Source organism: Chanodichthys erythropterus, chromosome 19, assembly GCF_024489055.1.
Source record: "Chanodichthys erythropterus isolate Z2021 chromosome 19, ASM2448905v1, whole genome shotgun sequence".
In the NCBI taxonomy this organism is placed as follows: domain Eukaryota; kingdom Metazoa; phylum Chordata; class Actinopteri; order Cypriniformes; family Xenocyprididae; genus Chanodichthys; species Chanodichthys erythropterus.
Genome location: NC_090239.1, coordinates 13179657 through 13189499, shown reverse-complemented (window position 1 = coordinate 13189499; position 9843 = coordinate 13179657). Strand labels below are relative to the sequence as shown.

The window sequence follows — 9843 nt, the reverse complement described above, 5'->3', positions numbered from 1 at the left end:
ATGATGCAAGAAAAGCTAAAATTATTATTTCATGCTGTTATTATCTGTCGCCGGGTCTGTTTACGAGTATGACAGAATGGATTATGTTTTTTCTCAGTCAACTGTATTGAAACTGTTGTCAATATAAAGGAAGTCGCGCCATCTAGTGGTCTTCTTTTTCTACTGTTTGTCATTTGTTGTTGTTGTTTTTTTTTTTTTATTACAGAGCAAATCAGTACATACATGAACAGGGAAAACATATTCGTATCGTATCTCGAATAAGATAAAATAATATAAGGGCAAAGTACAATAAACACATGGATCTATGTAAATAAATAGCCTAGAAGAAAAGCAAAGTATTTAAGTTAAAACACATCCTTAAATAAATCATCAAAAATCTGGTACTTCTATCATTATCTTTTATTATTTTTGTTTCTGAAGACATAATTGGTCGAGATTTTCATTAAAAAACAATATCTGTCATTTATCAGAGAAGTCATTTAGTCATTTGTTTCAGGTTTACCTTCTGAAAAGTGAGATAGTTGGTGTTATTTCTTTAATCATTATTAATTCATATCAAAATTCGACATTAAAAATAAATACAATTTATCCAAAACAATTAAAAAAAAAAATATATATATATATATATATATATATATATATATATATATATATATATATATATATATATATATATATATATATATATGAAATGTTTTGTTGATGGATTTTCTGAAGTGGAAATAAATCTTTTGCAAACATTTTAGGAATGAGTTTGGATTTACAGCCTTGTGAATAATTAATTATTAAATTATTAACCTTTTAAAAAGTGCATTTTTAAAATTTATGAACATGCAAAACTGAAACGGGACATACATAACAGTAAAATAAAATGTAACGCTAGAAGCTAGTGACTATTATTTTGGCTTTACAAGGAAGTGATGATTAACGGCTGCTCTATACGTCTAGTTCATTGGTCTTTCAGCAGGCGGTGTGTTTGACACAGCAGTGTCGTGTGCGCTGATTGGTCAGTTGTGTATGTACGTGTCAGTGGAAATATAAACTTGAGCTGCATCTCATCGGTTTAATGTTTAATTATGGAGTCGTTTTAGTTATTCTTTTAGCAAAATAACGACAACCACGGTCGCAATGGAGGTAAAAAAAAAAAATATTCTCTTGTTAAAATTGAGTCTAACCGTCTTGTACTCCTTGTTTAAAGAAAAGTCATCATGCTTGTAGACACAAGCTGTCATAATCATTTTAAAGAATATTATTGTGTATCTTTGCATAGTTCTTTTCCTTTATTAATATATAAAGACTGCATTATTTACTAGCCTTAAATCTCTATTTTGCTTAGTTCTTTCAGTAAGATTATAAGAACATAATAATGTGCAAAAAGTTGATGTGACTGTATAATTTACCTTTGTTATTAAAATCCATTTTAGCAGAGCATCCAGAATCTCCCTATTGACATCCAAACCAGTAAACTCTTGGGTAAGGCATACCTGCATTTATGTATACAGACACATTCTTTAGCATATGGTTTGTAGTTATATTGCTTGTGTTGATAGTAGTAGTAGTAGTTTAGATCTTGACAAAGATGTATTTAATATTAACCTTGTCTCCATCATTCAGACTGGTTGGTGGACCGGAGGCACTGCACGCTGAAATGGCAAAGTGCAGTTATGACCATTAGAGAGAAAATCAATGTTGCCATTCAGGATATGCCAGAAAATGAGGAGATCAAACAACTGCTCTCCGGCTCATGTAAAACTTAATAATAATTATAATAATACAATCACATGTCTTGTTTGTATGACTGTTTTCTGTTTTTTATTTATTTTTGGATATGTCCATACCCATTTATTGTTTCTTTTGCAGATATTCACTATTTCCATTGCTTACAAATAATTGAAATATTGAAAGGAACAGAAGCCTCCACCAAAAATATTTTTGGCAGATATTCATCACAAAGGATGAAGGTGATCATGCATCTCTCCGCTGTTCAGTTTTCTTTTAATGTGTAGTTTATCACTCTTAAAGGGTTAGTTCACCCAAAACCGTCATTTATTGCTCACGCTTATGCCGTTCCAGACCTGTGAGACCTTCTTTAATCTTTGGAAGGCAAATTGAGATATTTTTGTTGAAATCTGATGGCTCTGTGAGGCCTCCATAGGGAGCAATGACATTTCCTCTCTCAAGATCCATTAATGATGTACTAAAAACATATTTAAATCGGTTCATGTGAGTACAGTGGTTCAGGAAGATTCGGAGAATAATGAATCAGCGTGTCGAATCAGTGGTTCAGAGCGCCAAAGTCACATGATTTCAGCCGTTGGCAGTTTGACACGCGATCTGAATCATGATTCGATACACTGATTCATTTGTGCTCCGATGCTTCCTGAAGCAGTGTTTTGAAGTCGGCCATCACTAAATAAGTTGTTATTCTTTTTTGTTTTTTGGTGCACCAAAAATATTCTCATCGCTTTATAATATTAATAATATACTCAGATAAACTGATTTAAATATGTTTTTAGTACCTTTATGGATCTTAACAGAAGAAGTGACATTGCTTCCTATGGAGGCCTCACGGAGTCATCGGATTTCAACCAAAATATCTTAATTTGTGTTCCGAAGATTAACGAAGGTTTTTTGGGTGTGGAATGGCATGAGGGTGAGTAATAAATGACAGAATTTTCATTTTTGGGTGAACTATCCCTTTAATGTTCATAATAATAATGCAAAAAAAAAATAATATATGCTGCACAGTGTTATTTTAGTTTTATAAATGTTTTTATTAATATTAGATTTTAGTTTTTAGCTTTAGAATTTAATATTAATATAGAAAAATAACTTTTTAGTTTTCATGTTAATTTTAGTTTAATTTTTAGTCATTTTGTTACGTGCTTTTGTCATTTTATTAGGTTTTCTTCTGTCTTTTTTTCAATTTATAGTTTTATTTTAATTTTAGTACTTCAGTTTATTGACAAGGCAACATTTCCAATTTATTTTAGTTTTTCAACTTTTATATTTTACATCAACAGGACTGGCAAGAGATAGTGTCCATGTATGAAAAAGACAATGTCTATTTAGGTAAGAAATAATCAAAATTGTTTAAGGCAAAAATAACTATTACGTTTTTTAAAGTTATGCAAACATTGACATTTGTTTGTGTGTGTGTTTAACCCCAGCTGAAGTGGCCAGTATATTGATTCGTAGTGTAAGTTATGAAGGTCCTGCTCTAAGGAAGCAGGTGTCTAAAGCTCAGCAGCTGCAGCAGGAACTGAGCCGACGGGAACTGGAGTGTCAGAGTGGTTCCGCCGACATGAGGGAACGCTATTATGCTGCCTGTAAACAGTATGGGATAAGGGTGAGTCAACAATTAATTTTATTTTCATTTATTCTAACATAGTTCAATAGCATTTACACATACTATGACATATTTCACAGGGGGAAAATGTGGCAAGAGAGATACAAGCACTGGTTAAAGATCTGCCTGTAGTTTTAGAAGAAACTGGTAAAAAAGCAGCGTGTCTGAAGGAAGCAATAGAGTTTTACTCAGCCTTCACAAACTTTATCAGTGACTGGTGAGTGTCACTTCCTGTCATTTTAAATATCGCATAAATAAAGGCCCGTTCACACCAAAGACAATAATTATAACGATCAAGTTATAGTTCTAAAAAAGATATGTTTAGACTTATTTGCAGATATTCACTATTTCCACTTCCCACAACTATAACAATAATGACACAGTGAAACAATATTGATGGAATCATGTTTTTTTCCAGCTGATGAAAGTTAAAAACATTGACCAAACAGAATATTACTGTGTCTTGTTGTGGATGCTAATATACTTATCTTTTTAATTATTGTTCTTGGTGTAAATGAACCTTAAAGCTGCTGTTCTTTATATACCTGTATTCATGCTTTTGATTGATCTCCAACATAACCCTAATGATGTTGTAATAACAGAAATGTAAATTTGAGCTTGTAATATTCGACTTCCTTTTTCAGGTCTGAGGTTGTACTGCCCATGCTGAGGTTTGTCCAGAGCAAAGGAAACACAACTTTATATGAGTGGAAGACAGGAAATGTGCCCACGGTTGTAGAGAGACCTGTAATGGAGGAAGCCCCACCTGATGTTGTCACAGAGGAGACGGTAAGTCTGATTTAGGTTTGAAACAAAAGTTGCAATAGTCTTTTCTTCCCAATTGTGACGTACAATATCCGAATGAAACAGCTTCTCGAACAGGAAAAATAATATAGGTCAGGACTTGATTCTGTTCATCAGGAAATGACTGGATCATTGAATGGTTGTGGTTTGTTATTGCTGTGATGCCATGTGAGTGACAGGTCGTTCTACCCTCAGAGAAAAGAAGAGATGTTGTTGCAAGTGATGTTGTATGCAATATTCCATAACAAAGAGAATTTCAATTTACATGTTGACTTTAATGGTGCACCATTTTTACATGGTGTTCATAGGACATCTGTAAATTAAAGCAAGCAAGGGATCAGTGTTTTAAAGGTGCCATCGAACATTTTTTTACAAGATGTAATATAAGTCTAAGGTGTCCCCTGAATGTGTCTGTGAAGTTTCAGCTCAAAATACCCCATAGATTTTTTTTTTTTTTTTTTTTTTAACTGCCTATTTTGGGGCATCAGTAAATATGAGCCGATTTATGCTGTGCGGCCCCTTTAAATGCTGACGCTCCCCGCCCACGGAGCTCGCGCTTGCCTTAAACAGTGCATAAACAAAGTTTACACAGCTAATATAATGCTCAAATGGATCTTTACAAAGTGTTCGTCATGCATGCGGCATGTATGCGTCGGATTATGTGTGTATTGTATACTGTTATATTGTTAACATAGATTCTGAATGAATTTGAGGCTGTGCTCTGTGGCTAACGGCTAATGCTACACTGTTGGAGAGATTTATAAAGAATGAAGTTGTGTTTATGCATTATACAGACTGCAAGTGTTTAAAAATGAAAATAACGACAGTCTCGTGAATACAGTAAGAAACGATGGTAACTTTAACCACATTTAACAGTACATTAGCAACATGCTAACGAAACATTTAGAAACAGTTTACAAATATCACTAAAAATATCATGATATCATGGATCATGTCAGTTATTATTGCTCCATCTGCCATTTTTCGCTATTGTCCTTGCTTTCTTACCTAATCTGATGATTCGGCTGTGCACAGATCCAGATGTTAATACTGGCTGCCCTTGTCTAATGCCTTTCATAATGTTGGGAACATGGGCTGGCATATGCAAATATTGGGGGCGTACACCCCGACTGTTACGTAACAGTCGGTGTTATGTTGAGATTCACCTGTTCTTCAGAGGTCTTTTAAATAAATGAGATTTATATAAGGAGGAAACAATGGAGTTTGAGACTCACTGTATGTCATTTCCATGTACTGAACTCTTGTTATTTAACCATGCCAAGATAAATTCAATTTTTCATTCGAGGGCACCTTTAACAAAACACCTCTCGCATCTGTCATTCTTGTTTTGTGCAGATTGACTGGGGTGACCTTGGCGGCGGTGCTGGTACTGAAGAGGTTAATTTTGGGATCTCTGTTGAGGATGGTGTGGACTGGGGTGTTAGTCTTGAGTCTGGCAATGAGGCAAGTATTTAGAACAAATATTAAAATTTTAACATTTGATTATAACATTTTCAAACCCCTCATTATATAGAATTAAAACATTCTACCAATCAACTTTAGGAAACAGTTGCGGGTGATATTGACTGGGGAGAATCTGAATCTGCCCCCTTGGAAATCGAAGTTGTGGATGTGGGCACAGACTGTAAGTGTGTTGAATTCACTGAAATTAACTATAGATGTGTGTACATGAACACTGAGAATTTATATTATAAATTTACACTACTGTTCAAAAGTTTGGTGTCAGTAGGATTTTTTTTTAAAGAAATTAATACTTTTATTTAGCAAAGATGCATTAAATCAATCAAAAGTGGCAGTAAACATATTTATAATAATACGATTTATATTTGAAATAAATGCTGTTCCTTTGAACTTTCTATTCTTCATAGAATCCTGAAACTGTTTTTTTTTTTAAGGTTTCCACAAAAATATTAAGCTTCACAACTGTTTTCAACATTGATAATATTAAGAAATGTTCCTTGAGCTTTCTGAAGGATCATGGGACACTGAAGTCTGGACTAATTATGGTGAAAATTCAGCTTTGCCATCACAGAAATAAATTACGTTTTAAAATATATTGAAATAGAAAACAGTTTATTTGAATTGCAGTAATATTTTACAATTTATGTAATTTTGATCAAACAGTTGCTTCCTTGGCAAACATAAGAGAGAGAAACAACATAACATCTTACTGTGATTAAATTAGAATAATTTTGAGTTTTAGTGCTTTATAATAATAAAAAACATAATAATAAACATCACGATGAGCTAATTGTTTTAATGTGAGATTTCTTACAAGCAGGCACAATGAAACACATTCTTACATTCTCTGAAAATCAGAATACAACACTCCAATGTCTGCAGATTTGATCTGGACTTGGTTGTAGGTCTCAATACTTTTACTTTTGCAGGTCCTGACGGTGTTGCCAGAGGTGAAGATGCTCTTTCTCTTCTGGAAAACTCACAGACACGTAGCCAGTTCATAAACGAGCTGATGGAGGTACAGCTGCTCAATATTATTAGTATTAGACAGAATAACATTTCATTTTTACCAAACCGAACTCATTTGTTTTGTTTCTGTGGGTTAGTTGGAAATGTTCCTGTGTCAGCGGCTCAGTGAGATGCACGAAGAAGGTGATTTGGTGGCCATGAGTCAGTTCCAGCTCGCTCCCTCAGTGATCCAGGCTCAGACTGCCGAGCGTGTGCAGGTCATGCTGGCAGAGGTGCGTGAGCTGCTGAATGGGCTCACCTCAGTACGAATGCAGCATCTCTTCATGATCCAAGCGTCACCACGGTAATTACACCCTCTCAAACTTTTCACCTGCAGAAATGCACTTCATCTCTTAGCCAATATTACCAGTCAGGTTTTAAAAAATACTAAATGTTGTTCAAGAACATGTAGCTGAAATCTTTGTCAGATAATGATAAATCTGGTGTTGCGTGTGTTTGTGTCTCAGCTACGTGGAGCGTGTTTCCGAGTTACTGCGGCAGAAACTCAAACAGGCTGATATCTTGGTGTTGAAGCGTGGCACGCTGGCTGAAAAGCGACAGGAGGCTCTGGAAGAACAGGCCAAGCTGGAGCCGCGCATTGATCTGCTGGTTGCACGCACCAAGGAGCTCCAGAAACTGGTAGAGTAACTTTTTATAATGATGTGTTTGCGGATTTGTTTCAGTACAGGTTTATCATAATACATTTGTTGTATTAATAGAAGCATGCCGTATGAACCTGCAACTTCTTTTACTTTTTACTAAAGTGAAAATAGCACCTCACGTTCACACTCCTCCCTACTATCTAAAAGGAGCCGATGCTTGACAAGTGTGTTAAATGTAAAGAGAAATGAGGTTAATAGAGCACAAAAGCATCATGATGGACATAACATTCACTGAAGATGAATTCCTGGATTGGCTGAGAATACAAAGAAAGCTTCCACTTTTTATGTCTGTCTCTCTCTCACATACAGATTGAAGCTGACATCTCAAAAAGATACAACAACCGGCCTGTCAACCTCATGGGAGTTCAAGTGTGACCAAGAGGAGTATTTACATGCTGCGCAGATGTATCATTTCATAAATAAATTTTTTCTCATTTAAATCAGGTGGGTTATTGTTTTGTGGTGATTCCTTTTTATGGTGGAATAAAATTATTGCAATCACAGCACCTTGAATATTCAAAGGCGCCTGTAAATAACTTGTGCTTGCACAGCTGGCCTCATTTGTTTGAAGTGCTGATTTCAGTAAATTAACAGTCTTAAGAAGGCAACATTTAAATATACAATTGCTAACCTTTTTGTTGTGTGTGTGTGTGTGTAAAGAACAAACACACGCCTTCCGTGAAATGAGTTCAGAAGGCCATCTTTTTAAAAAAAAAAAAAAAATGTTTTCAAATGTACAATACAGTAATAAACTATTTAAAAAATAAATGAATATTAAATATAAAAAATTCTGAATTATTAAAAAAAAAAAAAAACAGGACAGGAGTGCAAATTTAGCTGTCACTGCAGGGGTGACTTGTTAAGTGTATGATAAAAAATGTTGGTTTGTAGATGTTGATTAACATATTTCCCTTAAAGAAAAAATGTGGGTGAGTAATATTAAATAACTACATGTACTTACTATAGTGTTAAGGTTAGGTTTATGATTAGTTACTTGTAATTATGCATAATTACTGTTATTACTATAGTAAGTATGTGTAGTAATGTGTAACTCTCACCTTAAAGGATTAGTTCCCTTCAGAAATAAATTTTAATCACTTTATGTCATCCAAGAGGTTCCTGTTTTTACTTTCTTCAGTTGAAAAGAAATTAAGGTTTTTGAGGAAAACATTCCAGGATTTTTCTCTGTATAGTGGACTACAATGGGGACCAGTGGGCTGAAGGTCCAAATTGCTGTTTCAGTGCCGCTTCAAATCACTCTACACAATCCCAGACAAGGAACAAGTGTCTTACCTATTTTTTTTTGTATTTTTTTTTTGTAAAGGCCGTTTGACATAACCTTTGCATGTTCACTTTGAAAACACTGGGTTGGTACTTCCGCCTATGCTTTTTTTTAGAAAAATGACCGATCGTTTCGCTAGATAAGACCCTTATTCCTTGGCTGGGATCATGTAGAGCCCTTTGAAGCTGCACTGAAACTGCAATTTGGACCTTCAACCCATTGGTCCCCGTTGAAGTCCTCTATATGGAGAATGTTTTCCTCAAAAACCTTAATTTCTTTTCAACTGAAGAAAGAAAAACATGGACATCTTGGATGACATGGGGGTGAGTACATTATCAGGAAATATTAATTCTGGAGTGAATTAATCCTTTGAAGTAAAGTGTTACCAAAATGATTCAGATATTTTTTTCTCTTCATACATTAATTTGGGTTGAGCTTGATGGAAGCAGTCAACACTACTTGTAATCTTTGTAAAACCTATAGATAACATATTTTAATAATCTTGTAATGTGGTGACATGCAAAATATGGGGCACATCTAAGCATTTAATTTTTGATAGTTCATTGTAATAAGATTGTCAACAATGTCCTGTCAACAAATTGTCAAAACTGATGATTTTAGTCAAGACAGTGGCTGCGTCCAAAAAAACTAGGTAGCTGTTTTGCTGCCTCGCTGTCTTATAAGAGAATGACTTGTACAGCAGTGTTTGTGCATGAAGGTACCTCACGAAATTGATTTCGGACAGACTTCTGAGGCAGCGTAACAGTTTAATGATCTACAGCAATATAGCGCGAGCTTTGGTGAGAACTAAACAAATATTTAATTACTACAGTAGTAATTTCTCGATAGAAATGATATCAAAATTGAAATATGTTGATCAAAATCATACATTTATACACAAACTGAGCACCAAACGCAACTTTCGGACGCCATCATTATTTTTCTAGCTCAACTGTCACAGAATGGAAAGCACAGGATTGTGGGATATCAAAGGCAGCTAAGGATACATCTATGCTTCCTTCAAAAATCGATCTGAGGAAGGTATCTCATAAGACCGGAAGTGAAGCTAACATTGGAATACAAAAAAAAATATTCTCGTTGCTTTATAATATTAATATTGAGCCACTGTACTCACATGAACCGATTTAAATATGTTTTTAGTACCTTTATGGATCTTGAGAGAGGAAATGTCATTGCTCCCTATGGAGGCCTCACGGAGCCATCGGATTAATTAACTAAAATATCTTAATTTGTGT

The 9843-nt window shown here is 34.6% G+C and overlaps 1 protein-coding gene across 2 annotated transcripts; it reads left to right on the top strand.

The window, feature by feature from the left end:
* The first annotated feature begins 1023 nt into the window (after nucleotides 1-1023).
* Nucleotides 1024-7952, top strand: cdk5rap3 (CDK5 regulatory subunit associated protein 3). 2 transcript variants are annotated; one of them, XM_067369472.1, is made up of 14 exons: nucleotides 1024-1134; nucleotides 1425-1473; nucleotides 1615-1746; nucleotides 1861-1961; nucleotides 3024-3072; nucleotides 3171-3349; nucleotides 3430-3566; nucleotides 3994-4138; nucleotides 5510-5617; nucleotides 5717-5798; nucleotides 6565-6653; nucleotides 6742-6947; nucleotides 7111-7282; nucleotides 7615-7950. In XM_067369472.1, the coding sequence occupies exons 1-14, from the start codon at nucleotides 1129-1131 to the stop codon at nucleotides 7678-7680; spliced, it is 1521 nt and encodes a 506-aa protein (XP_067225573.1). In that variant the 5' UTR covers nucleotides 1024-1128; the 3' UTR covers nucleotides 7681-7950. The 2 variants fall into 2 exon arrangements, with proteins under 2 accessions (XP_067225573.1, XP_067225574.1); XM_067369473.1 differs by having other exon boundaries at nucleotides 1103-1134; nucleotides 1428-1473; nucleotides 7615-7952.
* The last annotated feature ends 1891 nt before the right edge of the window (nucleotides 7953-9843 follow it).